A 27513-nucleotide genomic window follows, 5' to 3' on the forward strand; every position below is an offset into this window, starting at 1 on the left:
TGTCGAAGCAGCACTCCCAGCTTGCTTCCCTCAAAAGCCCTGTGGAGCAGAATTCTCAGCCCACCTGGTCTTTGGAAAGCAGACAGGGAGAGTTCAGGTCTTGACTGAAGCTCCCCTTGCACTGAAGCCTCTGCAGGCAGTTCTGCCACCTCCTGTGGCCCCTGTCCTTTGTAGGTTTAGGGTTCTAGTTTGTACGAGATACGACCCTGAATCCTGCTGAAACCACAGAGGATGTGGCAAAAATGGCCCATCAAATTCAGGTCCTATGGCCTAATACCTTATCAAGATCAAGGAAGGGACCTGCTGTGTTCCCCAGAAGGATCATGATCACATCCAGGATACCCCACATCCCCCAACCCAAGCAAAGGGCAGCTCTGATCATGTGCTACCTGTGTCCAGAACAGGCAGCCTCTGTTGTACTCAGAGGCAGGCCCCATTTGGGTTGGAGTAGAGATATGGAGCTATGGAAGACAATCTGAGTGTGAGGGTCTCATGCTCTCACCCCTCAGACCTCTGCAGGGAGTTTCCAGGCCTCCTAGTCCCTCCTGATCTCACACACTCACACACACACACACATTTCACATAGTCTTCAAATCCCAGAAGTCTTAACTATTAGGGCAATTTCTGCTTCTCAGTTTTGGGGACAGAGGCCTTTCCCAGTGCAAATTTAGCCCTGAGACCTCTGAATGGTATAAACCTAAGGGCAAAATAGCAACTGCAGGCCAGAACCCAACCTAGGATTTGGGCTAATGCCCTGAAAGGGTCTTAGGCTCAGTGAGGGCACCATAGCCAAGCTTGACCTGTGAATGGATACCCTTCCTTCATCTCCACTGTGGGTGGAAGCTAAGGACTCCCTCAGATGCCACAGTTTGCCTGGCTGCACTGGGCACAGGGCTGGATAATGTGCTGTCTGTGGAGACAGCATATCTGGGAGATTTCAGTGGGACTGGATCTCTAAGCTGTGGTGTATGTGGGGATGGGGGAGAGGTAGATGCTTGCTACCTCTTAAACCACCCTGTATAAAATCTGCAATACAGCTTCTTCCATGTACCTGTGCCTGAATTGTCTGCAATAAAGAGGTGTTTGTAAACTGTGGTTTCTTTCTTCCTCCTTGAGTGCCAGCTGGGACCACGGCCGGCTTGGGGACACAGGAGTGATTGTGATCATTGTTAGTGGGGTTGTCACCCATGTCTTTGTAGTTCCTGGGCTTTATGGCTTTGCAGGTTCCCTCAGACTTTAGGCTATCACCACCCATTTCCCAAAGGCAACTAAGGCTCCTGCCAATTCAGCGAATTCCTGAGAGGCTGAGGGAGTATAGCCTGGGCGGCCAACATGTAGGATCATCATCAATTACATTTTCGGAGTGAGCATAGACCAGGCGAGATTTCCTGAGACGAGTAGGTTTAGGGTGTCCCAGTACGTGGACATTCATCCTGTGAAACTTCCCTGACCCTACTGGCACAGAGACTGCGGTGAGCCCAGGCAAGCTCCAGGAAGGCGAGGTATTCGTCACCAGCCCGGAACCTTTGTTCTCTAGTTCTTTCAGGTTCCGGGAGCGGAGCTTCGCGGGGCCGGAAGTGGAGGCGGTTGGTGGGGTTGGCGGAGCTGAGGACGCAGCGCGGGCGGCAGTTTGCTAGCTGCGGGTGGACGGAGTAGTGACCTGCGTCCGGGTGTCTGGGCCCTGTGAGGCTGGGCGAGACTGGGCTGTGCGCGGCGGCGGTGGAACGAACGTCGTGCGGGTGGGGCGCCCGCGGCTGGGCCCATGGCCTCCTGCGCGAGCATCGACATCGAGGACGCCACGCAGCACCTGCGGGACATCCTCAAGCTGGACCGGCCCGCGGCGGGTGAGCGGGGATAGCGGGTGTGGGCCCTCAGCGAACAAGCAAAAGGGATGCGAGGGTCTGAACCGCTCTTAGGGCCCGCAAGTCCCTAAGGACTACGTCTGTATTCCGACCGGTGAGGGCGTATGGGAGTCGGAGCCTTGGATCCCTGAGCTTACCCCGCGGTAGGCGCAGACCCCTGAGTGACTCTCTCCCCGTCCCCGCGCCAGGCCATTCTTCACCTTCAGCGTTTCGGCTGAAGGTGAAGTCCCCCTCTCTGAATCCACTGGACCCTTCTGGCTTCCTGGCCTCAAGATCTGTTCCTGGAGCTGTCTCAGTGCTCTTCCTCTTTGACCCGGGTTCAGCACCTGCAGGGCTCCGGCTCTGTATACTGAGTTCTGGACCTGGATTTAAGCGTTGTGCTGGAGGGATGCTGGTTCCCCTCTGCAACTGGCCTTTCCCTCTGGAATGCAGACCCCAGGCCTGTTGTGAAACTGAGTTCCAGAAGAAAGGTGGCCAGCCCCGGGTCCCATCTTTCTGAGTTGAAGGCAGCTGCGCCGATTGGATTAGGTTATAGCATCCACAAGCTCTAATTTGTTCCCATTCATTCAGATTTTACTCAGACTCTTAGTAAATCTCGGAACTGCTTTTGCCGTCAGAGAGCCCCCAGAACACAGAGAGCTAAGGATTGTGATCTAATGTTGTCGTGAAAAGAGAAGTGTTTTGACACTTTGATGGGAAGAGGTTTGAATGGGAGCTGGAGATTTCGGAGCACAGCACTGACAGAGGAGGTTGTGTAAGCTGGGTCTTGAGTGTCTAGAAACGCACCCAAGACAACTACATAGAAACCTCTTATTTATTGCAAAAAGGAAATAGCCCATGTGAAGGCACTCAAGTTCTCTGACAGGCTCAGGGATCTGTAAAAAGCTGTGATGGATCAGGGACTGACTGGTGGTGGTGGGGTGGGTGTGCAGTGGCCTCAGCTGAGAACTGGTGTTTCCTCAGACCTAGTTCTTCCACCTGCTGGAAGGTTCAGCCTGAGCGCTTCTGGAAGCAGGCACTGATGCTCACTGAGTGGGTTTAGCTTACCCAGTCTGCCTGAGGAAATCTACCTGCTGTCTGAGACCACTGGGCTCTTTGCCCCAAGCCTGGAGTGTGTGCACCCCTTCCTGGAAGCTTGGCTTGGGGCTTTTGTGCTAATGGGCTGCTGAGCAGACTCTGCAGAGGTTCAGTAGAGCCTGGCGTGGCCAACTGTGTGCAGCCTGGGCCTGCTGTTTGCTTATCCTCATGGTAGGCTGCCTGCAAGGGAGAGTGGCCGGCTTATGCCTGAGCAGCTAAGGTGGCTCGCGTTGATTTGCACTTCGTTTCACTGTTTGAAGCTCTTGATTGTCTCCTCTTGTTGTAGGACCTCAACCTGTTTTGTGACTGGAAACTTGCCATATTCCTAAATGTGGAGCCATAGTTTCCTTGCCACTTGGAAATTTAAGCAATAATGTCTGAGCCCATAGAGTGTTTGAGACCCAGCTGATGCCAACAACTGAAATGCTGTCTTCCCTGACTCCACACCCACCTCACTGTCTCTCTTCTCTATCTAGCTCCTTCGAGTCTGTTCCTTCTGCCTTTTCCTGCCTGAGGTAGCCTCGTCTGAGCTTTTTCTGTGTGGGGAGGGCCTCTTCCTTTCATATCCCCACATCCGATCCTGCCTTGTCCTTCTCTGCCTTGGGTACTCATCTCTCCAAACCCTGCCACTTTCTTGGTCTAGGCCCTGTTGTCAGTAAATTCTCAACTGTTTTGTGTGCTTCCTTAGAGCAGTCAGCCCGCTGGCAACAGCTGACCCTGCCACCTTCCCCTTTAAAACTCTTTTGTGGCTCTCATAGCTCATAGAGAGAGTCTGGGAACCCCAACAGCATACCTGAGGCCTCTGCAGCCTTGTTTCTCCTCTGTCCTCCTCATGTTTGTGTTCTGGCCACAGTGGCTATGGTGGTGCCTTCTCTGTGAAGTCTTTCCTAACCCTTTCCATTCCCTTCCTCAGGCACACAGAGTTCAATGTGCTAATTGGCCTCAGAGTGTCCTTGAAGATTTGTTCCCTTCCTGCAGGTAGAAGAGCCTCACGCTCAGCCTTGTCCTGGCATACATTAGTTTATTGGACAAGAGATGAACAAAGGGCTCTCTTTCCCATGAAAATGCCTTGCTTTGGATCTGGCATTGTGGCATAGCAGGTACAGCCATTGCCTGCAATGCCAGCAGCTCATGTGGGCGCTGGTTTGAGTCTTTGCTGCTCTACTTCTGATCCAGGTCCATGTTAACACGCCTGGGAAAGCAGCAGAAAGTGGGCCCCTGCACCTACATTGGAGACCTGGAAGAAGCTCCTGGCACCTGGCTTTGGCCTGGCCCAGCCCTGGCCATTGTAGCCATTTGGAGAGTCAAGCAGCAGATGGAAGATCTCTCTCTAGCTCTCCCTCTCTCTCTGTAACGCTGACTTTCAAATAAATAAAATCTTAAAAGATAGAGAAACGAAAATGCCTTGCTCAGCTGAGTGTTCATGGTTCTGGAAAGAAGCTCTGAAGGGGCTAGCGGGCAAGTGGAGCAACCTTGTCAGGGTGGCCCTCTCTGTCCTCAGGCCCCAGTGTGGACAGCCAGCGGCCATCCAACGCCTATAATGGGGACCTCAATGGGCTCCTGGTCCCAGACCCCCTCTGCTCAGGTGATGGTACCGCAACAGCCAAGCCTGGTGTCCGGACCATGCCACCTATTAACCTGCAGGAGAAACAGGTCATGTGAGTAGCCTGGGAGGTGGTGGTGGTGGTGAGGGTGTCTTTGGGGCGTCTGCTAACTGAAGGCATGAGATGGAGAGGCAGGAGGGATCAGCAGTTTCGGCTGCATGCCCCTCTGGGTGCTCTGAACCACACTGAGCTTGCACTGGGTCGGGGGTGAGGACGAGATCAAGGGCTTGGCCCGGACACCTGGTTTAGGGTGAAAGTAAGCTCATCCTCAAGGAAGGAGGTGAGCTAGGGGAGCTGAGCACTTGGGATTATACCTGCCTTCACTGGGGTGGCTGTGTCCTTTTCTCCTCCCAACCCTGCCCTTTGAACCTTTGGGTGAACAAGAGACAAGGGTTGTGCACCCCTCTCCCAGCTGCCTCTCAGGAGATGACAGCTCTACCTGCATTGGGATTTTGGCCAAGGAGGTGGAAATTGTGGCCAGCAGTGACTCTAGTATTTCGAGCAAGGCACGGGGGAGCAACAAGGTAGGTACCAAGATTTCATGGCATTCTGTGTAACACCTAGGGGCACATCCATCCTCTTTTCTCCCCCATGCTGCCAGTTCTTATGAGGACCACCTTGAAAAATAGGTAGAATGCCCCAGTTTCAGGAAGCCGGGGTTGGCTGCCTCGATTCTGTGGGAATCTGTTCTCAGAATTTGAACGGTATGGATTGCGCCTGTGGCCTCTCTCATCCCTAAGGTTGCTAGGACCCCCCTCGCAGCCCCAGGGGAAGCTGCCCCAGCCCTCAGCTTCTATGACCTCCCTCATTCTGGTTTCTCAGGTGAAAATCCAGCCTGTTGCCAAATACGACTGGGAGCAGAAGTACTACTATGGCAACCTGATTGCTGTGTCTAACTCCTTCTTGGCCTACGCCATTCGGGGTGAGTAGGGGTAGACCAGAGAAGAAAGAATTCTGCTTGAAACCCAGAGATCCAGAACCAGTGTCAGCCTAATCAGACCTTAGGGGCGCAAAAGAAGGCTTGTCCTTGCTGTCCAGGCCTTGGAAAGCCGGGTGGGGAAACCCAAGCCTCAGACGACAGTGGTGATGGTGACAGGCAAGGGTCGGGCTTCTCTCAGCTGCCTGGATACTCACTCATTGCCCACTGCTGTCCTAATTGCAGCTGCCAACAATGGCTCCGCAATGGTGCGAGTGATCAGTGTCAGCACTTCAGAGCGGACTCTGCTGAAGGGCTTCACAGGCAGTGTGGCTGACCTGGCCTTCGCACACCTCAACTCTCCACAGCTGGCCTGCCTGGATGAGGCAGGCAACCTGTTCGTGTGGCGCTTGGCTCTGGTTAATGGCAAAATTCAGTATCCATTTTTGGGCATGGGGTTGTGGGGGCTTTCAGACACACATCATCATCTACCTATCTAGCCCTTAACACCTGCTCAGAGAGGAGATCTTGGTCCATATCCAGCAGCCAGAGGGCACGCCACTGAACCACTTCCGCAGGATCATCTGGTGCCCCTTCATCCCAGAGGAAAGTGAGGACTGCTGTGAGGAAAGCAGCCCAACTGTGGCCCTGCTGCATGAAGACCGGGTGAGGGAACTGGGCACGGTGGGGGAGGCAACGAAGCAGCCATATTGCAGGCATAGGCTGAGCACTCACCTCCCCGTATACTCCAGGCTGAGGTGTGGGACCTGGACATGCTCCGCTCCAGCCATAGCACCTGGCCCGTGGATGTCAGCCACATCAAGCAGGGCTTCATTGTGGTAAAAGGCCACAGCACGGTATGTCTGCAACTGACCGTCTTCCCTGCCCCACATCTGTTCCCTGTGTCCACAGCTGCCCAGGCAGCTTGACTGGCACTTCACCATGGGGACTCTGAGCCCAAAACAGCCATCACCTGTGGAGCTTACTCCTCCCTAGCTGTGCCCTGCAGGTCTGGTCTTTTCTAAAGCACCACCCCCCTCATTTCAGTCAGCCACACAATTGTGTGGGTCCACTGTGGGTCAGCCCAGCTCACTACTGCCCTCACCTGGAAAGAGCTCATTCCTACATGTAGTAAGATGGCAAAGCAAAACTCTTTGGGTTTTTCCCAGTGCCTAAGTGAAGGTGCCCTCTCCCCTGATGGAACTGTCCTGGCTACTGCGAGCCATGATGGCTATGTCAAGTTCTGGCAGATCTACATTGAGGGGCAGGATGAGCCAAGGTAAGGCCAGGCTTAAGGGACCAGAACCCCCTGAGGTAGGAGAGCCAGTCGCTCACTCAAGTCCCTCATCTGCCTGCGTACAGGTGCCTGCATGAGTGGAAGCCTCATGATGGGCGGCCTCTCTCCTGTCTCCTGTTTTGTGACAACCATAAGAAACAGGACCCCGAGTGAGTGAGTGGGCAGGCAAGTGGGCAGTGGACTGAACAGGGGCTCTTAGCAGGGTGCGCAGGCAGCCACTCAGTGCCTTGCTGCTTTGCAGGGTCCCGTTCTGGAGGTTCCTCATTACTGGTGCTGACCAGAATCGGGAGTTGAAGATGTGGTGCACAGTGTCCTGGACATGCCTGCAGACGATTCGGTGAGTAGGGGCTGGGTGCTGGGCACGGGCCTAAAGGTTGGGGATGTGGCCTCTTTGAACACCCATTCTCATGTACTTGCTCTGTGGCTCCCTAGCTTCTCCCCAGATATCTTCAGCTCAGTGAGTGTGCCCCCCAGCCTCAAGGTTTGCCTAGACCTTTCAGCAGAATACCTGATTCTCAGCGATGTGCAACGGAAGGTAGGCTGCCATGGGGCACTCGGGGCAGGATGTGTGCATATCTGCAGCCCTCCCAGCCTCGGCGCTCACCTGGGAACGTGCCACCCGTGCAGGTCCTCTATGTGATGGAGCTGCTACAGAACCAGGAAGAGGGCCGTGCCTGCTTCAGTTCCATCTCGGAGTTCCTCCTGACCCACCCAGTGCTGAGCTTTGGGATCCAGGTTGTGAGTCGCTGCCGGCTGCGGCACACTGAAGTGCTGCCTGCCGAGGAGGAGAATGACAGTCTGGGGGCTGGTGAGCTGCCTTGAGGTCAGGACTGTATGTTGGTGTGTGGGGATCCAAGGCACAGAGAAGGTCAGGGGCTGAAGCACCCGTGCTGTCCTTTCAGATGGTACTCAGGGAGCTGGTGCCATGGAGTCTGCAGCCGGTGTGCTCATCAAGCTCTTCTGTGTGCATACTAAGTAAGCGTGTTGGGAGACCCCTCAGCACCTTACCTGGGTCCCTCCCTGCTCCTTACTCACCCTGGCCCATTTGAGCACTCTGTTTTCCCTCTTCTCTTCCTGCAGGGCACTGCAAGATGTGCAGATCCGCTTCCAGCCACAGCTGAACCCTGATGTGGTAGCTCCACTCCCCACCCACACGTCCCATGAGGACTTTGGTGAGCGAAGGGTGAAAGGGAAGCCAATTGGATTCACTGGGGCCAGAGATCTGACTCACATGTTAGCTTTCCCCACAGCATTTGGAGAGTCTCGATCTGAACTAGGCTCTGAAGGCCTGGGATCCGCCTCTCCTGGCTCCCAGCCTGACCTGCGACGCATCGTAGAGCTGCCTGCACCTGCTGACTTCCTCAGTCTGAGCAGTGAGACCAAACCCAAGTTGATGACACCTGATGCCTTCATGACGCCCACTGCCTCCCTACAACAGGTACTTCCCCAGGGTAGGGGGACCTGGGAGTGCCCCGCTCACAGGCCACAGCCCTTACTCTTTACATCTCCCCAGATCACTGCATCGCCTAGCAGCAGCAGTAGCAGCAGCAGCAGCAGCAGCAGCAGTAGCAGTAGCAGCAGCAGCTCTCTTACAGCTGTGTCCGCTATGAGCAGCACCTCAGCTGTGGAGCCCTCCTTGCCAAGGTGAGGCAAGGGTCAGAGATGGAGTATGGGAGGGTCTGGTTTCAAGTAATGCCAAGCTTTGACTGCTCATACCTCAGCCTTCCTGCCACCAGGCCACCTGAGGAGCTGACCTTGAGCCCCAAGCTGCAGCTGGATGGCAGTCTGACAGTGAGTGGCAGCAGCAGCCTTCAGGCAAGCCCACGCAGCCTCCTGCCTGGCCTACTCCCAGGCCCAGCCGACAAATTGACTCCCAAAGGGCCTGGGCAGGTGTGTGTGTGTGTGTGTGTGTGTGTGAAGTGCACAGTAGCAGGTAGATGGCAGCAGGAAAGGTTGGCAATAGTCTGCTCCCATACACCCTTTCTGCTGGCCCTGCTCTGCTGCACTGCTCCTGTTTCTCCTGAGGTTATGTCGACCTCCCCATCCCTCCCTCCTTTCCTGGGCTGTGGTGCTGTTTCTGACCTATACCCCGCTTCACCGCTGTCTCTCGCCAGTACTAATACCAGTGTCTTAGATCTGTGCTTTGCCACTCCACAGTCCCTCACTGAATCCCCCATCTTTGGCCCACCTCAGGTACCTCCTGCTGCCTCTGCACTGTCCTTGGAGCTGCAGGAAGTAGAACCTCTAGGACTACCCCAGGCCTCCCCCAGCCGTACCCGTTCCCCTGATGTTATCTCTTCGGCTTCCACTGCCCTGTCCCAGGACATCCCTGAGATTGCGTCTGAGGCCCTGTCCCGTGGCTTTGGCTCCTCTGCCCCTGAGGGCCTTGAGCCAGACAGTATGGCCTCAGCTGCTTCAGCACTACACCTGCTATCCCCACGGCCCCGTCCAGGGCCCGAGCTTGGCCCCCAGCTTGGCCTAGATGGAGGCCCTGGGGATGGAGATCGGCATAGTACCCCTTCCCTCCTGGAGGCAGCCTTGACCCAGGAGGCTGTGACTCCTGATAGTCAGGTCTGGCCTACGGCACCTGATATTACTCGTGAGACCTGTACCACTCTGGCAGAGAGGTGAGGAGCTTAAAAGGGGAAAAGTGGTGGGAAGGGCTTCGTATAGTGATTCACTGCTAAGTTGGACTTTCCTCCAGCCCCAGGAATGGCCTCCAGGAAAAGCACAAGAGCCTGGCCTTCCACCGACCACCGTATCACCTGCTGCAGCAACATGATAGCCAGGACACTAGTGCTGAGCAAAGGTGGGCACCACCCTACACCATTCCCCTCATAGGGGAGGGCAACGGGTGACCAGATACTCATCCCTCCCTCTGCCTCCCACAGTGACCATGATGATGAGGTGGCCAGCCTTGCTTCTGCCTCAGGAGGCTTTGGCACCAAAGTTCCCCCTCCTCGGCTGCCTGTCAAGGACTGGAAAACCAAGGGATCTCCTCGGGCTTCACCCAAGCTCAAGCGGAAAAGCAAGAAGGATGATGGGTAAGGGGGATCCTGGGACCAAGGAGAGGGATGGTCTCCTGGCTACCAGACATGGCCTGATGTGCTCCTCACCTATGGCAGGAATTCAGCCGTGGGATCCCGGCTTACAGAGCACCAGGTAAGAACAAGCACCCCTTCCTTCTCGTGGGACCCCATCCTGTAAGTGTGGGGAAGGACTTTGGGGCATTCCCTGGTCTGTGTGGTGTCTGGTGTGTGACTGTCAGTACTGCTGGCAGGTGGCAGAGCCTCCTGAGGACTGGCCAGCATTAATTTGGCAACAGCAGAGAGAGCTGGCAGAGCTGCGGCACAACCAAGAAGAACTGCTGCAGCGCCTGTGTGCCCAGCTCGAAGGCCTGCAGAGCACGGTCACAGGCCATGTGGAACGAGCACTAGAGACTCGGCATGAGCAGGAACGTATCCTTGAGGGTGGTAGCACAGCCCAGCATAGCACAGAAGTAAAGGCAGCATCCTTGGCCCAGGAAGCGGTATGGCAGCTGTTCCAGGCTTGTTCCTTAGCTGCAGTGCAGAGCGGCGGCTGGAGCGGGCACTGGCTGAGGGGCAGCAGCGGGGTGGGCAGCTGCAGGAGCAGCTGACCCAGCAGCTTTCCCAGGCACTGTCTTCAGCTGTGGCTGGGCGGCTGGAGCGCAGCATTCGGGATGAAATCAAGAAGACGGTTCCTCCATGTGAGTTCTGTGTGAAGACTTCCTTTGGGTGGGCCAGGTGGGGGTGGGTGTGCTTGTCAAATTTCCTTCCCTGACTCTCCCTGCCCCTTGCTCCTCAGGTGTCTCCAGGAGTCTGGAGCCCGTGGCAGGTCAACTGAGTAACTCAGTGGCTACCAAGCTCACAGCTGTGGAGGGCAGCATGAAAGAGAACATCTCTAAACTGCTCAAGTCCAAGGTGATACAGGACCTAAGATGGTAGGGGGTGAGGTGTTGGTGGGCTTAGGCCAAGGTGGGCTCAGGGTTTCAACTCAGCCCCTCCCTCCGCATTAGAACTTGACAGATGCCATTGCCCGAGCAGCTGCAGACACATTACAGGGGCCAATGCAGGCCGCTTACCGTGAAGCCTTCCAGAGTGTGGTGCTGCCTGCCTTTGAGAAGAGCTGCCAGGCCATGTTCCAGCAGATCAACGATAGCTTCCGGCTGGGCACACAGGAATGTGAGTGGGGTCATATGCCCCGGCGTGGGTGGGGCTGTCCTCTTCTCTCTTACCAGTCTTGTCACGGTCCCTGCGGTTACCCTTCAGACTTGCAGCAGCTAGAAAGTCACATGAAGAGCCGGAAAGCACGGGAACAGGAAGCTCGGGAACCTGTGCTGGCTCAGCTGCGGGGCCTGGTCAGCACGCTGCAAAGTGCCACTGAGCAGATGGCGGCCACTGTGTCCAGCAGCGTTCGGGCTGAGGTGCAGCACCAACTGCACGTGGCTGTGGGCAGGTGTGTGAGTGGGGCATTAGCCGAGGTAGTGGGTTTGGGGAGGCTCACATTGGGCGCCCTGTCCACCTTATCGGTCTTGCTTTCATTTGCAGCCTGCAGGAGTCAATTTTAGCACAGGTACAGCGTATCGTCAAAGGTGAGGTGAGCGTGGCACTCAAGGAGCAGCAGGCTGCTGTCACCTCCAGCATCATGCAGGCCATGCGCTCAGCTGCTGGCACACCTGTCCCCTCTGCCCATCTCGACTGCCAGGCCCAGCAAGCCCACATCCTGCAGCTGCTGCAGCAGGGCCACCTCAATCAGGCCTTCCAGCAGGTACAGCAGTTATTGGGTCTGGGTAGGGGCCAGGTGTCTCCTAAGCAGGCCCACACAACATACCTTTCATACCTTCCACCAGGCGCTGGGCCATTCTGCCCCAGTGGACTACTCTTGGCTTTCAGACCATCTCCCTTGTCTGGATCCCTTTCTCCCCACCTCAGCCCACCTTTTTTTACAACAGCCCTTCTCAGGAAAGCTTTCCTGGTCTAGGATAACAGTACAGCCCTAGAGTACTCTGTATCACTCAGCACCTCAAGGTGTGGTAATCCTCCCCTGAGCCACACAGTACAAACAGGTATTCCATCCTGATAGGAACTAGAAACGCTGTTGTCCTGTTCTCCCCCAGGCTCTGACAGCTGCTGACCTGAACCTGGTGCTGTATGTGTGTGAAACTGTGGACCCAGCCCAGGTTTTTGGGCAACCACCCTGCCCACTCTCCCAGCCCGTGCTCCTTTCCCTCATCCAGCAGCTGGCATCAGACCTTGGCACTCGAACTGACCTCAAGCTCAGGTGAGTTACAGACTAGGAGACAAGCTGTGGTTGGAGGGTAGGGAGGGAGCAGTTTCCCTGCCTAATTTTCTCCCCCATCCTCTGCCCCAGCCCATCTGAGGCTTGGTTTCCCTCTGTGCTTCAGTGCCACCAGAGGGCGCTCCCATCTGCAGGCACCCACCTGTAGTCTGTCCTTTCCCCTCATCCTCAGCTACCTGGAAGAGGCTGTGATGCACCTGGACCACAGTGATCCCATCACTCGAGACCACATGGGCTCCGTTATGGCCCAGGTGCGCCAGAAGCTCTTCCAGTTCCTGCAGGTTGAGCCACACAACTCACTTGGCAAAGCGGCCCGGCGTCTCAGCCTCATGCTGCACGGCCTTGTGACCCCGAGCCTCCCTTAGCAGCTAAGCCCGCCTTGTCCAGGGGTGGTTGGCACTGAAGGCTGGTGCACAGGCTTAGGCCAAGGCGGGTCATTGTCTGCCATTTACCTGCTGAGGCCCCCAACTCTGCAGTGTTTGGGAGTGGAGGGGGCAGGGACAACTGGCCGTGGCCTACAGACTGTGGTAGCCATCAGGTTTCGGCTGGGCCCAGGGCAGGTATTGTGCCTTCTTGGGTTCTGCCGTACCTGGAGCATGACCCTGAGATTGTGACACCATTTGAGTTGAATTTTCCATGTTCTTTTTACCTCTGATTTGGATCTTTTTGTTTTTGAAAAACATTGAGAAATTCAATTAAATGCTTTTGGAATAAAATGGAACATGTGTGTGTGTTTGGTGTGACTCCGATAACTGCCCTCTCTGTTCCCTGGCTCTCTTTCCCTGGAGAACTCTGCCCAGACCAGCCCACCCCAGGGGTCTGGGCACCCACTGTCATTTGCTCATCTGCCTTCTCAGATCTCTGCCTCTGGGGTAAGGGTCCAAGGGCAAGTCCAACAACAACCTGTGTCCATGAGCACTACTTCTCTCTGGGGTCCTTCCTTGTTTCTTTGCCTTTGTGAGTACTGGAGGCGGAGCCTCTGGCTGGCTAAGGAGCCCCGCCTCTGCTTCCATCCAATCACGTTCCCTGCCTCCGGGGGTTGGGCCATCGGCTTCTCTCTGAGCTGCTAGCTCCAGCACTAGGCTCCCAGCCAGGGACGATGCGCTGCTGCCGACGCTGCTGCTGCTGCTGGTGCTGCTGCCGCCACTGCCGGCGGCCACACCGTGCCCTGAAGCTGTTGCTGTTGCTGCCACTTGGTGAGTGTGGGTTTCCTGGACCTGGCCGGGGCTACAACCCCTCTCGCTGAGCCGCTGCCAGACAGGGTAAAGGGGATGTATAGGAGCTGGGGGCACAGTTTTCCTGGCTTATTGCCAGGGTAGAAAGGAAGTGTGTGGGTTCCAAGGGAGTGCCACTGGCTTCAGGATTGAAAGAGGTACCAACTGAGCTCCAGTTTTGGGAAGAGACCTTGAGATCCCCCAACCCATCTTTTGGTAAAGGGAGCCATAGTCTGGTGGCACTCTTAGACCAGCCTTAGGATCCCTGAGGTTTTCTGTGAGGATCTGACATCGATCCGAGCCCCTCTCCTGCCCACTTTCAGCTGAGACATTAGCTACCTTTGGGCCCAAGGCAGGAGGGCAAAGCAAAGCCCCTGTAGGCAGAGACCTCTGGACTCCACCCCTCTCCACCTGTTCTGACTCCTTTATTTGGAGCATTCTCAGCAAATCTAGGGCCCCAGAAGCTCAGAGGAAGAATCACTCCGTGGGACAATGTCCCCTGCCCCTTCCATGTATCCCAGTTCTAGTCCCACCTTGAAAGGGGCAAAGATAGATGATCCCCAGATAGGCCCCTTAGTTCCCCGGGGTGCCCTTTCCAAGCTGAGTCACGTCCCCAGCGTGCTCCAGGTAAACAAGCCCCTGGGGGTTGGATTGCAGTCCTAGCTCACCCTATCAACCATTCTCCACTCCACCTCCCAGTCCTCGTACCTCCCCTAGCAGCAGCCACAGAGGGCCCAAACCGCTGTGACACCATATACCAGGGCTTTGCTGAGTGTCTCATCCGCTTGGGAGACGGCATGGGCCAAGGAGGCGAGCTGGAGACTGTTTGCAGGTACGGGAAGGTGGGAGGAAGCAGGCAGGAGGGTGGCAGCAATCCAACCCACACCACCCATAGGGTCTGAATCTCTTCCTTCTCATTCAGCACCTTCCTTGTGCCACCTAATCCCCCTAATCCCATTCCATTAACAGATCCTGGAATGACTTCCATGCCTGTGCCTCACAAGTCCTGTCTGGCTGCCCAGAGGAGGCGGCTGCTGTGTGGGAGTCACTACAGCAAGAAGCTCGCCGGGCCCCACACCCAAATAACTTACACACTCTGTGCAGTGCCCCAGTGCGTGTCTGGGAGCACGGTGCAGGCTCGGAGACCAATCAGGAGACCCTGCGGGCGACAGCGCCTACATCCGTCCCAGCCCCAGCACCCCCACTGCTGGCCGCTGCTCTGGCGCTTGCTTGCCTCCTGGGGCCTCTGGCCTAGCTGGTTTGGTCAGGTAGCAGCTCCTGTGCCTGCAGCCCTGCACCAGTGGCCGCTCTCCTGGCTCTCCAGAGTGCGCATGGCTTTCATTAAAGGTATTTATATTTGCACTAAGCTCCTTCGTTTCTCCCAGCTGCGGCCCGCTTGGCTGGGGCGGGGCCCCCCAGAGGCTGATCCCCAGCATGGGATGGGCGGACTGAGGGCTGCCACGAGGGACTCAATCTTCCTCCTTATGAAGACTTATTTCCTGGCTGCAGAGCAGAGCTTTCCATTGCATGACGATCCCATGAGCTCTGGTGGAGACCCAAGATCTGCCGGAATGCAGTCTGTGCCTTCTCAGGCTGGCTATAGTAGATAATCTGGCAGGGTGCAGAGGCAGGAGTTGTCAGCCTCACTCCTAGCTCTGCCTACTCCTTCCAGGTGGCCAGGTGAGGTGGCTGAGTGCCCTTGATCTTTGGCTGCCCCTGCTGTTCCACCCTGCTCTCCTGGCTTCTTCCAGTTTCCAGGCTCCTGACCATCTCACTGCCTCTATCCTCTGCTGAACTCTCCCCTTCAGCCTCCAAGACAGAGCCCAGATTATGTGCATCGACCCCCTCCTCTGGGGTCATGGTCCATCGGAAGGGGGGCTGTTTCAGTGGGTGGAGAGCCTCTTCTGGAATCCACTTGCAAGCTTCTGCCATGAGATAATGCTGCAGACCCCAGAGTCACAATGAGAGATCGTCTGCTGTGTGTTCACAAGCTTGTTCTTTGAGAAAATGTGTATGGCGTATGGTGTACCCCGGAAGCAGTGGAATGAGATGTGGTGTGTGAGGAGCTGTTGTTCATCTGCACATAAACGAAGGCCGAGAATCCACATGGGCAGAACTTGAGGCAGGAGACCTCAGAGAAGGGGTAGAGGGAGATGCTGCTTTTGAGCAGTCTACCAGTATGAGGACCCTGTTCCGAGCCATTGCTCCAGGATTTGGGTGGGCACTGCCATGGCCTCTTTACTAGCTTCTCTTATCACTTCTTTCAGTTTGTCCTTTGTAGACTGAAAAACTGATGCCTATGTTAAGCTCCTATTCTTATCTACAAAGCCATACATAAGCCAGCTCTGTCCACATGTGCAGCTCCCCTCTAGCAAGCACGGAGGAGCTGGCTACCTACTGAGGTAGATCTCCTTAGGGTTTGGGGAGGCTTCAGACAAGCAGCACTCAGCTGGGGAATGATACAAGAACATGGTAGAGGAGAGATGGAGCTAAGTTGGAAAGAGTTTACAGGAGGGCCCCAAAGCAGTCAGCTGGGAAGAAAGGAGCGGTGGAGCCCAGAGTTTGGAGGCCAGGCTTACTCAGCTGAAGCCTATCCTGGGCGGCTGTCACTTCAGGCCAGAGTAAGCCCACTGAGACCCTTGCCTTAGGCTCCAGGGTAATGGTTTCCCCAGAGTCCGCCACCCAGGTGTGCAGGAACTTCTTGCTTCCTAAACACCCTTCCATTCTGGCCAGCTCAGATGCTTCAGGTAACTCCCTCTCTCTACCCCAACTCCACCTTTGCCTTGTGCTTCATTCACCTGGACTTTTATCCCCACTTCTTGTCAACTAATCAGTACCCATCTTTTCGTACCACCTGAAAGAGAAAGTTCAGGAAAAAGCCCTTCCAGATCTGTCCTCCTTAGGCCACCAGAATTTTCTAGAGGAAACACTAGACTTCATTCGTTTAGGTCTTTGTACTTCTCATTGTTCAGAGTACCTTTCCCCCTTACCTTCTGGTAAATTCCTATTTCTTGCTCACTAACCCTGACTGCAAGCTGAATTAGAAGCCATATCTAGGTCTACACAGCTCCTATCTCAGTACTGATAGCACTGGCTTATTATTGTCTGTGTCCAGGTCACAGTGTGGCCTCCCCAAAGGCAGGACATCTTTGTGTTTCTAGCGCCCAACCTAAGGCTGGAGAGAGAGTGTACTGTGGGAGTGTGCAAAATGAAGGAATCTTGGCGCAGCATGAGAAGCAAGAGCTGGGCTGCGAATGACCCCAGTGTGGGGAATTTGTCCTCTTGGGGCTGTTCATTCAGCCTGGGCATATTGCTGAGGTGGATGGCGCTGGTGTTCCAGACCCCAAAAGTCTTCAAGAGCCAGTTCTGGTTGGTGGACAAGAACACTCTGCTTCCAGGAGCAGGAGCCTGGCTGCTCTCGGCAGCCATCAGGGGGATTACCATTCTCCTGCTGTGACCTACTTCCCCCCCCCCTGATTTTTGCTCCCTAAGTCCCTACTCTTCTGTGGAGTGAGGGAGCAGGGAGGTTAGGGAGGGGGGAAAGAATCTGCTCTCTGGCCAGGGGCTTAAGGGCTTTGTGTGTTTTATCCCAGAGCTGGAGGAGAGGGGAGGGTGGATAGCCAAGCTGACAGGGCCCTGGACACAGCTGCCGAGGCCAGAGCATCATGATGATAGTGTTTCTCATACTTGCATCTCTGTGGAAAAGGAGTAGCCTGTTCAGAGAGCCTGGGGGCAGGATATCCTGGGCCCAGTGCCCATGCCCTTATCTTCACCAAAGGGCCCCGTGCTCTTCCCCATAGTCCAGAACAGGCTCAATGAATATTTTAGTTCATTTGCTGAATGACCTGTAAAATGGGATATGTGTAGATTTCGGAGCAATTCCATATTTTCCAAGAAATCGGTGAGGTCAGGATTATCATTTCCAATAAGAAAGATGAGCCTGGGGCCATTGCTGTGGTGCAGTGTGTTAAAACTGCTACCTGGGGCCAATGTTGTGGCATAGTTGGTAATGCTGCTGCCTGCCATGCTGGCTTCCCTTATGGGTGCTGGTTCGAATCCTGGCTGTTCCACTTTCAAGCCAGCTCCCTGCTAATGTGCCTGGGAAAGCAGAGGAAGATGGCCTGAGTGCTTGGGCTCCTTCAACCATGTGGGAGACCTGGAAGAAGTTCCTGGCTTCTGGCTTTCATCTGGCCCAACCACGGCTGTTGCAACCATTTGTGGGGTGAAACAGTAAATGCAGGGCTGCTCTTGCTCTCCCTCTGCCCCACCCCATAACTGTGCATTTAAAATAAATATGTATTAAAAACAAATAAAACTGCCTGCAGCACTGGCATCCCATATAGGCACCAGTTTTTAGTTCCAGTTGCTCCACTTCTGATCCAGCTCCTTGCTAATGCACCTGGGAAAGCAGTAGAAGATGGCTCAAGTCTTGGGCCCCTGCACCCACACAGAAGACCTGGAAGAAGTTCCTGGCCCTTGGCTTCACCCCAACCCAGCTGTGGCCATTGCAGACATTTGGGGCATGAACCAGCAGATGGAAGCTCTCTGTCTCTTCCTCTCTCTCTCTGTAACTCTGCCTGTCAAGTAAATCTTTTTATTTATTAAGTTTGTTTGGGGCCAGTGCTGTGGTGTAGCGGGTAAAGCTGCCACTTACAGTGCCGGCATCCCATATGGGTGCTAGTTCAAGTCCCGGATGCTCCACTTCCAATCCAGCTCTCTGCTATGGCCTGGGAAAGCAGAAGATGACTCAAATCCTTGGGCCCCTGCACACGAAAGGGAGACCCGGAAGGTGCTTCAGGCTCCTGGCTTCGGATCAACCCAGTTGTGACCATTTGGGAAGTGAATCAATGGATGGAAGACTTTCTCTGCCTCTGCCTCTCTGTAACTCTGCCTTTCAAATAAATAATTTTTTTTAAAAGTTTGTTTCATTCTTACTAGTCTTTTTTTTTTTTAAAGATTTATTTATTACTAATTTGGAAGACACTGCAGGTAGCAGCTTTAACCTCTATGCCACAGTGCCAGACCCAATAAATAAATCTTTAAAAAATATGAGGCTGAGGCCAGCATTGTGCCACAACAGGTTAAACCGCTGTTTCAAGTCCTGACTGTTCTAGTTTCAATTTAACTCTGCTAATGTGCCTGGAAAAGCAGCAGCAGATGGCCCAAGTACTCGGGCCCCTGCCACCCACCGTCAGAGACCCTGATGGAGTTCCTGGCTTCTGGCTTCAGCCTGGCCCAGCCTAGGCCATTGGGACCATTTGGAAAGTAAACTAGTGGATGGTTTCTCTCTCTCTCAAATCCCAGCTGGACCTTCCTTGTTGGTGTCAGGGGCCCAGCCACTTGACCCATTACCTGCTGCCTCCCAGGGTGGGTGTTAGCAAGAAGCTGGAATTGGGAGCAGAGCAAGACTTGAATGCACCAAGACTCAAACTCAGGTACTCTGATATGAGATGTGGACATCCCAGCCAGTCTTTTTTTTTTTTTTTTTTTTTTACTTATTTGACAGAGTTAGTGAAAGGTCTTCCTTCTGTTGGTTCACCCTCCAAAAGGCTGCTACGGCTGGAACTATGCTGATCCGAAGCCAGGAGCCAGGTGCTTCCTCTTGGTCTCCCATGTGAGTGCAGGGGCCCAAGCACTTGGGCCATCCTCCACTGCCCTCCCAGGCCACAGCAGAGAGCTGGACTGAAAGAGGAGTAACCCGGACTAGCACCCGGCACCTATATGGGATGCTGGTGCTGCAGGCGGAGGATTAACCAAGTGAGCCACAGCGCCGGCCCCATCCCAGCCAGTCTTAACCACTGGGGTCAAATACTTGTCTCTGAAAACAATTTTTTTAAGATTATTTATTTGAAAGCAGAGTTAGAGGAAGATGCAGAGATCTTCCACCTGCTAGTTTATTCCCCAAATGGCCGCAACAGCCAGGGCTGGGCCAGGCTTATGTCAGGAGTCAGGAGCTTCATCCAGGTCTCCCATGTGGGTGCAGGGTCCCAGGAACATCAGCAGTGATCTGGATCAGCAATGGAGCAGCTGGGACTCAACCAGTGCCCATATGGGATGCTGGTGCTATAGGTGGCTGCTTAACCTACTGTGCCACAGCACCGGCCCATCTGAAAACAATTTTTAAAGTACTTTTTAAAATGGAATCTTCTGTGAGGTCATACTATATAAGAAAAACGTTTTACTGGTATTATTTTTAGGTTTATAATGTAACATTGGCCTATATGAGCAAAATATAGTCCCATGTGTGAATTGCATACTCAATAAAGATTTGTTGGATAAGTGAATGACTGAGATAGAGAAGCTATATGGAGGTGACAATGCCCATATCACTTCAACATCTATTTTTTTACCCCTTTGCAATCTGACTTCTATAGAGATGTCATTGTGAATGGTAGCAATTTAAGAATCTGTCTGCACCCTCAGGATACATTTAAATTAAAAAACAGCAAAGTTAATAAAGGGCCAGGGTTGTGGTGCAGCAGGTTAAGCTGACTGTTGCAATCCTGGTATCCCATATCAGAGTGCTGATGTGGGTCCCCACTGCTCTGCTTCTGACCCAGTTCCCTGCTAATGGCCTGGGAAGGCCACAGATAGCCCAAGTCCTTGGGCCCCATCTCCCTCCGTGAGAGACCAGAAGAGTTCCTGGCCGGCTGTGGCAGCCCTTTGGAGAGTGAATCAGAGGATGGAAGATCTCTTTCACTCCTCTCTCCCTCTCCTTTCCCTTGTTGCCTTTCAATGAATAAATTTCTTTAAAAAAAAATTATGAAATGCATGAAGTCTGTATACCTTAAATAAAAGCTTTCGGGGGGGGGGGCAAAAACAACAACAAAATAAACATTTTCCTGTCAGTAGTCCCACGACTGACTGCACCAATTCACAAATTAAACCATTTACAACTCTGCTGTCATGGAGGCCAAATTTAACACATCTGAGGATTGACATTATGAATTACAGTTGTAAACAATAGATTTGTTAAACTTCGGTCAATCCTTTGTGGAGTTCCAGAGGCACTTCCAGAAACCCCTGCTTCTCACTAGAGTCCTTTTTCCGCTAAAAAGTCTTCCTTCTTCCCCCAGTCTCTTCTTTTTCTTGCAAAGCCCCTCCCCCAGCCTCCATTCGCTGTACTTTGAACGACAAACAGATCCTCCCCTGGCAGTAGAAAGCTCGTTCCCGCCCCCTAGGCATTGATTGGCAGGCGCGCTCAAGAGGGCCACCAACCACGAAGCTTAGCCTCCGCAGAGCCCGCCCCCTTCCCGCCCAGCAGGAGGCCGGGGTTTGTTTTGGCATTAGGCGCGCGTTGTGATGACGCCACGACGCTGACGCCCGAGGATGGCGGCAGCGGCAGCGGCCGTGGCCGCAGCCCGGGGACGGTCAGCAGAGCCGCCGAGACGCCGAAGAGCCCGCCGCCTGTGCGAGGTGAGGCGGCTCGGCCCAGGGCGACGGCCCGACGGGCGGGAGGGGCTGACGAGCTGCAGCCGCTTCCTGGCGCAGCGGGGCCTGCCCCTGCCCTGTCCGGAGCGCTCGGCCGGTGCCCCGTGCTTCGGGGCCTACCGGGCCAGGCAGGGAGCAGGGCCAGGCGATGTCTCTTGGAGTCTTCTGTTGTCCGAGACTGGACTGGCCGCGAAACGTCCTGCAGTTCTGGGTACCGCGTCGGGCTGGTGGACGTGGTCATCAACACTCCCTGCTGTTCAGCCGGCCCGCGTCCAGCACGGGTCGGGTTGACCTAGTCCGGTTGTCCTCACTGCTTCCTCGCGTCTGACCCCCGTTTCACTCTCTCCCTTTGTGACAGCGCCGGGGCTGGCAGGGCACTGATTACTTTCTTTAAAAAGCCAAGCCTAGCCCCCGTGTCCAGTCTCCCTCGGTGAAATTGCTGAAGTGAAAAATCTGAATAAGCCCTTTCCAGCCTAAAACTGGCTCGTTAGTGCCTTTAGGTTAAAGTGCCCGTTTAGGATAAAGGCCAAGCTCCTTAACAAAGCATTCAGGACTCTTCATAATTTGACAGAAGACTTAACACTGTGCTCAGTGCTCAGTTTACATAGTTTATCGTTGGGCCTGTCCTTCAGACCCCTGTGCTTTTTTTTTTTTTTTTAAGATTTATTTTATTTATTTGAAAGACAGTTACAAAGAGAGAGAGAGAGGTCTTCTGTGCTGCTGGTTCACTCCCCAAATGACTGCAAGGGCCAGAGCTGAGCTAATCCGAAGCCAGGAGCTTCTTGCTGGTCTCCCACGTGGGTGCAGGGGCCCAAGGACTTGGGCCTTCTTCTACTGCTTTCCCAGGCCATAGCAGGGAGCTGGATCAGAAGAGGAGCAGCTGGGACTCGAACCAGCACCCATATGGGATGCTGGCATTGCAGGCCAGGGCTTTAACCCACTGTGCCACAGCACCCTCCCCCCCTTTAGATATGCAATTTGCTTAGTTTGTAAGACTCTCCACCCCTCTCCGTCCACTCATCATATGGAAAAGTTGCATATGTCAATGAAATTCTACCTGTGGTGTCATTCCTTGGAAAAACTACTTGCCCCATGTGTAACCCTTGACTCCTCTGTATCTTTGTCCATGCTGCTACTGTTGAGTACATCGTGTGTTCTATGTTAGTCTTAACGTCCTTCTGCTTCTGTCTGGCTCTGTGCCTGGCGTAAAGTATGGGCTTCAGTGGTGTTTGCTGAGTAGATTTATGAATGCCTACAGATCCAGCTGTGTTGTTGAGCCTAGGAGGGCCAGGGTCTGAGAAGAGCACAACAAACGTCCATCTGTGTGGAAGCCCTCCTCAACCTTGAGAGTCTAAAATCTCCTGGAATAGTTTGTTCCACATACACATTCAGAAGTCTCACTCTATGAGATTCTTACTTCAGTGATCCCTGGTAGGTATCTGTATTTTGGAAAAAAAACCCAAATGACTTTACTGTGTGCTTCCTGGTTGAAGATCTTTGTCATTGCCTCAGGAAACTGTTGTCCCCTTTGCCCAATGGAAAGGACTAACTGTGCCAGGTGGACTCCTGTTGCAGTTTCTTTGTCCATACTTGGCAGAGGCAGTCAAGTTTGGTGACTAGAAACATGGGTTTTGGGGGCTCGTTTGTGGCATAGTGGCTTAGGCTGCTGCCCTGCTGCTCCACTTCCAATCCAGCTCCCTGTTGTTGTACCTTGGAAAGCAGCAGAAGATGGCCCAAGTGCTTGGGCCTCTGCCACCCATGTGGTAGACCCGGATGGAATTCCAGGCTCCTGAGTTTGGCTAACCCTTGCCTTTGTGGCTATTTTGAGAGTGGACCTGGGGCCACAGCTCTGCCTGTGGTGCTGACATCCCATATGGACACTGGTTCTAGTCCCGGCTGCTCCTCTTCCCATCCAGCTCTCTGCTATGGCCCGGGAAAGCAGTGGAAGATGGCCCAAGTCCTTGGGCCCCTGCACCTGCGTGGGAGACCGGGAGGAAGCACTTGGCTCCTGGCTTCAGATCAGTGCAGCTCTGGCCATTGCAGCCAATTGGGGAGTGAACTGGGGAGTGAACCTCTCTCTCTGGCCTTACCTCTCTCTGTAACTCTGCCTTTCAAAAGGAAAACCTTTTTCTCTGTCTCCCTCTCACTGTCTGTAACTCTGCCTTTCAAGTAAATAAATAAAATCTTATAAAAGAGAGAGAGAGTGGACTAGCAGCTGGAAGATCTCTCTATCTGTCTCTGTAACTTTGTCTTTCAAATAAATAAATACCTAAAAAAATCTTTTTGATTCCTAGTTTTCTAATTCCAAAATAGGAACTGTTATACCCATTTTACGTGATTGCCTAAATAAGATTTTTAGCAAAGGGGTGGGAGTTTGGCACAGCTGTTAAGTCACTGCTTGGGATCCTACATCCCATGCCCAGGTGCCTAGTTCCAGTCCAGAGTATTCAGTTTCTGATCTGGCTTCCTGCTGATGTGCACCTTGGGAGGCAGAAGGTGTTGGTCAGGTACTTGTGGTAGGAATTGGTAGGAACTAACGGCTGTTCCTCCCAGAGTGTGTCTTGTCAAAGGTCTCAGTAAGCTTGTTTGCCCTCAGACTGCGCTGTGTGTAGGAAGCCACCTCGTGTTATGTGATTTCCTTGAGGTCATTTCTGGTCATCAGAGAAAACTCTGGCAACACTGCTTCTCATCAGGGTAGATGCAATTGGCTGTTCCCCTGGAATGCTGACTCACTACAGGGTGGGTTTGCTGAATAAACACATTGTCTAGGTCTAATTGCAGTTGTCTGCCTGTTAAGTTGTATAAATGAACTAGAGAAAGTGCTGCCTTGAGGAAACCAGTTTGCCTCTGACTCCAAGCTACAGTTGCTTCTCCCTTCAGGTTAGCTGGGCACCTGGAATGGAGTGCCCCTGCAGATCCTAGTGTTTGTGGAATCTCAGATAGATGCTGTGGTTCTCTGTCAGTCTCAGGTTTATAGTTAATGAGTGAGACTTTGCCCTTCAGTTTCACTCCCTAAGTGTGAGCATGTTGTATAGCATGTTGATGCTCTCCAGAGCTTCCCAGCTGTATGATGGAAATAGGCCTTAGGTGTGCAGAGTATCGGGATAGCTGAGAACAGCTATCTCCATTGACCCCAGAGTGTTATACAATGGTATCATTCTCTGTTTATCTTGGTACATAGAGAAAAATTTGAGAAGTACAGCCCTGGCAAAAGGTAATTACTTCTTGTTGAGAGTAGGGGAAGTCTTATTTATTTGAACTCCCTTTCCTTCCAGAAATATTACTCAATGAGTATTAAACTGGTTTGTGTTGGCTAAGTCATTACTGAGCTAATTTTTGGTACAGTTGTTTGTTACCATAGTGTCTGAAATGATACTAAGGTAGAAAAATGTGATGTTTCCATTTGCTGGGCAAGAATTTCCTCAGAGGAATGCCTGCCAGACTATCAGCATTGGAGTGACCTCTCAGGGTATTTTAAGAATACTGGATTGGGGTGGGGGAGCAGGCTAAGCCACCACTCAGGATGTCCCACCCACATCCCGTATGGGAGCACCGGTACAACTTTGCTTCAGATCTGGTTTCCTGTTAATGTGCCAGGGAAGCAGAGAAGGATGGCTCAAGTATTTGAGTTCCTGCCACTCAATGGGAGACTTGGATGGAGCTCCTGGCTCCTGGCTTTGGCCTGGCCTACCTCTAGCTGTTGCAGGCATTTGAGGAGTGAACCAGTGGATGGAACTTCTCTTTTTCTGTTACTCTGCCTTTAAAATCAATCAATCAATCAGTCTTTTTAAAAAAGGAATAATGGATCAAAGGACTCTTGCTATGTAACTATCTGGGCCATAATTTCCTTGGTAACAGAGACTATAGCTGCCTTCATTTTGTCTGTTACAGTGCCTGGCAGAGTTCCTGGCCCACAGCAAAAGCTCAGTAAATATTTGTGAATTGAACATTGGGAATTTGTTGTTTTTGTCTTTTTTTCTTTTAGTTTTTTTCTAACAGAGTTAGACAATGAGAGAAAGAGACAGAGAAAGGTCTTCCTTCCATTGGTTCACCCCCCCAAATGGCCGCTATGGCCGGCGTTCTGCGCCAATCCAAAGCCAGGAGCCAAGGGCTTCCTCCTGGTCTCCCATGCGGGTGCAGGGCCCAAGCACTTGGGCCATCCTCCACTGCCTTCCCAAGCCACAGCAGAGAGCTGGACTGGAAGAGGAGCGGCAGGAACAGAATCCAGCGCCCCAACCGGGACTAGAACCCGGGGTGCCAGCACCGCAGGTGGAGGATTAGCCAAGTGAGCCGCTGCGTTGGCCTTTCTTTTAGTTTTTAAAAATTTATTTATTTATTTATTTACTTATTTATTTGAAAGTCAGAGTTACAGAGAGAGAAGAAAAGAGAGAAATAAAATTCTTCCATCCTTTGGTTCACTCCCCCAAATGACCGCAATGGCACAATGGACAGCCCCGGTCCAGGCCGAAGCCAGGAGCCAAGAGTTTCATCTAGGTCTCCTACATGGGTAGATGGGCCCAAAGACTTGAGCCGTCTTCCACTGCTTTCCCAGGCACACTAGCAGGGACTGGATTGGAAGTGTAGCATCATAGGTGGTGTCTTTTTTTTTGACAGGCAGAGTGGATAGTGAGAGAGACAGAGAGAAAGGTCTTCCTTTTTGCCATTGGTTCACCCTCCAATGGCCGCTGCGGCCGGCCCATCACGTTGATCCGAAGCCAGGAGCCAAGTGCTTCTCCTGGTCTCCCATGTGGGTGCAGGGCCCAAGGACTTGGGCCATCCTCCAGTAGGTGGTGTCTTAACCAGCGGCACCACCACACTAAACCCAACATTGGGAATTTGTAAGGAGATCTCCAGGTATATTGCTAGGATCTGTACTTCATGTATGTATCTATTTTTAAAGATTTGTTTTAAAGACAAGTTACAGAGAGAAGGATAGACAAAGAAAGAGATCTTTCACTGGGTTCACTCCTCAAATGGCTGCAATGGCGAGGGCTGGGCCAGGACACAGCCAGGAGCTTCATCCCAGTCTCCTACCTGGGTGGCAGGGGCCCAAGTACTTGGACCATCTCTGCTGCTTTCCCAGGCGCATTAGCAGGAAGCAGTATTGAAAAGAGAACAGCCAGGATTTTTTTTTTTTTTTTTTTACTGGCAGAGTGGACAGCGAGAGATAGAGAGAAAGGTCTTCCTTTTCCGTTGGTTCACCCCCAAATGGCTGCTGTGGCCGGCGCACTGCGCTGATCCAAAGCCAGGAGCTAGGTGCTTCTCCTGGTCTCCCATGCGGGTGCACGGCCCAAGAACTCGGGCCATCCTCCACTGCACTCCTGGGCCACAGCAGAGAGCTGGCCTGGAAGAGGAGCAACCGGGACAGAATCCGGCGCCCCGACCAGGACTAGAACCTGGTGTGCCGGCACCGCAGGCGGAGGATTAGCCTAGTGAGCTGAGGCGCTGGCCAGGATTTTTTTTATTTTTTTAGATTTATTTATTTATTTGAAAGAGTTATGCAGCAGGGCGGGAGGGGGGTGAGGGAGGAAGGGAAGGAGGGAGAGAGAGAGAGGTCTTCCATCCTCTGGTTCACTCCCCAGTTGACTGCAACAGCCGGAGCTGGGCTGATTCAAAACCAGGAGCCAGGAGCTTCTTCCAGATCTCACACATAGGTACAGGGGCCCAAGGACTTGAACCATTTTCTACTGCTTTCCCAGCCCATAGCAGAGAGCTAGATTGGAAGTGGAGCAGTGGGGCTCAAACCGGTGCCCATATGGGATGCCGGCACTGCAGGTGTCAGCTTTACCCACTGCTCCACAGCACCGGCCCCAGCCAGGGCTCTTAACAACACCATAGAAGATGCTGGCCTTAGGATCTGCATTTCTGATGGTGTTTAAGGGCAGCAGGATGGGATGTCTTAGATAGAGTTGGGGTTATGATACAGTGAGGAGGACACAGCAAACCTTTGAACTTTTCTTCCTCTCTCAGCCCTAAGACAGAGGTCTCTGCCAACCATTACCCTGTAATGTAAAATAAAGTAAGAGTGAATAATGCACAAATGTCTTCAGACACAAGTACTGTGATAATTCGTGGGAGACCTAGAGGAGGCTCCTGGCTTCAGCTAGGCCCAGCCCTGGCCATTGTAGCCATCTGGGAGTGAACCAGCAGATGGAAAATCTTTCTCCCCACCCTTTGTTTCTGTAACTCTGACTTTTAAATAAATAAATAGATCTTTAAAACAATTTTTGGTGTATAATCCTCCAGCTTTTTTTCTTATGCATGTATCTCTTCAATACATACTTTGTCAAAATAACTTAAAATGAAATATATGGTGGTGGTTTTAAAAGTACAGTATGGGCAGGCATTGTACATTATGTAAAGACACTGCTTGGAGTGCACACATCCCATATCAGTGCTGGCTCAAGTCCTGGCTACCCTTGCTTCTTCTTTTTTATTTTATTTTATTTATTTTTTTGACAGAGTGGACAGTGAGAGAGAGGGATAGAGAGAAAGGTCTTTCTTTTGCTGTTGGTTCACCCTCCAATGGCCGCTGTGGCCGGTGCGCTGCGGCTGGCGCATCGCGCTGATCCGAAGCCAGGAGCCAGGTGCTTCTCCTGGTCTCCCATGCGGGTGCAGGGCCCAAGGACCTGGGCCATCCTCCACTGCACTCCCGGGCCGTAGTAGAGAGCTGGCCTGGAAGAGGGGCAACCGGGACAGAATCCAGCACCCCGACTGGGACTAGAACCTGGTGTGCCGGCGCCACAAGGCAGAAGATTAGCCTATTGAGCTGTGGCGCCAGCCCTACCCTTGC

General features: G+C 53.2%; 3 protein-coding genes across 6 annotated transcripts in view; all 3 read left to right on the plus strand.

Annotated features, from left to right (window-relative positions):
* The first annotated feature begins 1579 nt into the window (after positions 1-1579).
* Positions 1580-12796, plus strand: EDC4 (enhancer of mRNA decapping 4). Of its 4 annotated transcripts, none has more exons than XM_062176446.1 (29): positions 1580-1844; positions 4441-4597; positions 4956-5067; positions 5366-5465; positions 5706-5895; positions 5978-6125; positions 6212-6316; positions 6629-6738; positions 6822-6905; positions 6998-7093; positions 7189-7291; positions 7384-7564; positions 7659-7731; positions 7837-7928; positions 7995-8194; positions 8270-8400; positions 8493-8646; positions 8950-9383; positions 9461-9565; positions 9648-9800; positions 9882-9918; positions 10037-10214; positions 10328-10483; positions 10582-10697; positions 10793-10958; positions 11046-11232; positions 11325-11544; positions 11894-12057; positions 12248-12796. In XM_062176446.1, the coding sequence occupies exons 1-29, from the start codon at positions 1763-1765 to the stop codon at positions 12438-12440; spliced, it is 4227 nt and encodes a 1408-aa protein (XP_062032430.1). In that variant the 5' UTR covers positions 1580-1762; the 3' UTR covers positions 12441-12796. The 4 variants fall into 4 exon arrangements, with proteins under 4 accessions (XP_062032430.1, XP_062032432.1, XP_062032433.1 ...); XM_062176448.1 differs by having other exon boundaries at positions 8493-8571; XM_062176449.1 differs by having other exon boundaries at positions 8493-8547.
* Positions 12797-12824: 28 nt separating this feature from the next.
* NRN1L (neuritin 1 like) lies at positions 12825-14544 on the plus strand. The gene is made up of 3 exons (XM_062176450.1): positions 12825-13271; positions 13989-14121; positions 14259-14544. Exons 1-3 carry the CDS (start codon positions 13175-13177, stop codon positions 14542-14544), a joined length of 516 nt encoding a protein of 171 aa, XP_062032434.1. The 5' UTR covers positions 12825-13174.
* Positions 14545-20609: 6065 nt separating this feature from the next.
* PSKH1 (protein serine kinase H1) overlaps positions 20610-27513 on the plus strand; it is a 39037-nt gene continuing 32133 nt past the window's right edge. Inside the window, exon 1 of the mRNA XM_062176484.1 lies at positions 20610-20705. The gene's annotated coding sequence lies outside the window, so the exon portion shown is untranslated. The remainder of the gene's footprint in view (positions 20706-27513) is intronic.

This window comes from Lepus europaeus, chromosome 19 (assembly GCF_033115175.1).
Source record: "Lepus europaeus isolate LE1 chromosome 19, mLepTim1.pri, whole genome shotgun sequence".
Classification (NCBI taxonomy): domain Eukaryota; kingdom Metazoa; phylum Chordata; class Mammalia; order Lagomorpha; family Leporidae; genus Lepus; species Lepus europaeus.

Excerpts from the sequence above, each read along its gene's own strand:
- EDC4 (XM_062176446.1), top strand. The coding sequence starts at position 1,763 with ATGGCCTCCTGCGCGAGCATCGACATCGAGGACGCCACGCAGCACCTG. Across the intron at positions 11,545-11,893 it reads TCAATCAGGCCTTCCAGCAG|GCTCTGACAGCTGCTGACCT; the intron begins GTACAGCAGTTA and ends GTTCTCCCCCAG. Across the intron at positions 12,058-12,247 it reads CGAACTGACCTCAAGCTCAG|CTACCTGGAAGAGGCTGTGA; the intron begins GTGAGTTACAGA and ends CCTCATCCTCAG.
- NRN1L (XM_062176450.1), top strand. The coding sequence starts at position 13,175 with ATGCGCTGCTGCCGACGCTGCTGCTGCTGCTGGTGCTGCTGCCGCCAC. Across the intron at positions 13,272-13,988 it reads GTTGCTGTTGCTGCCACTTG|TCCTCGTACCTCCCCTAGCA; the intron begins GTGAGTGTGGGT and ends TCCACCTCCCAG. Across the intron at positions 14,122-14,258 it reads GAGCTGGAGACTGTTTGCAG|ATCCTGGAATGACTTCCATG; the intron begins GTACGGGAAGGT and ends TTCCATTAACAG.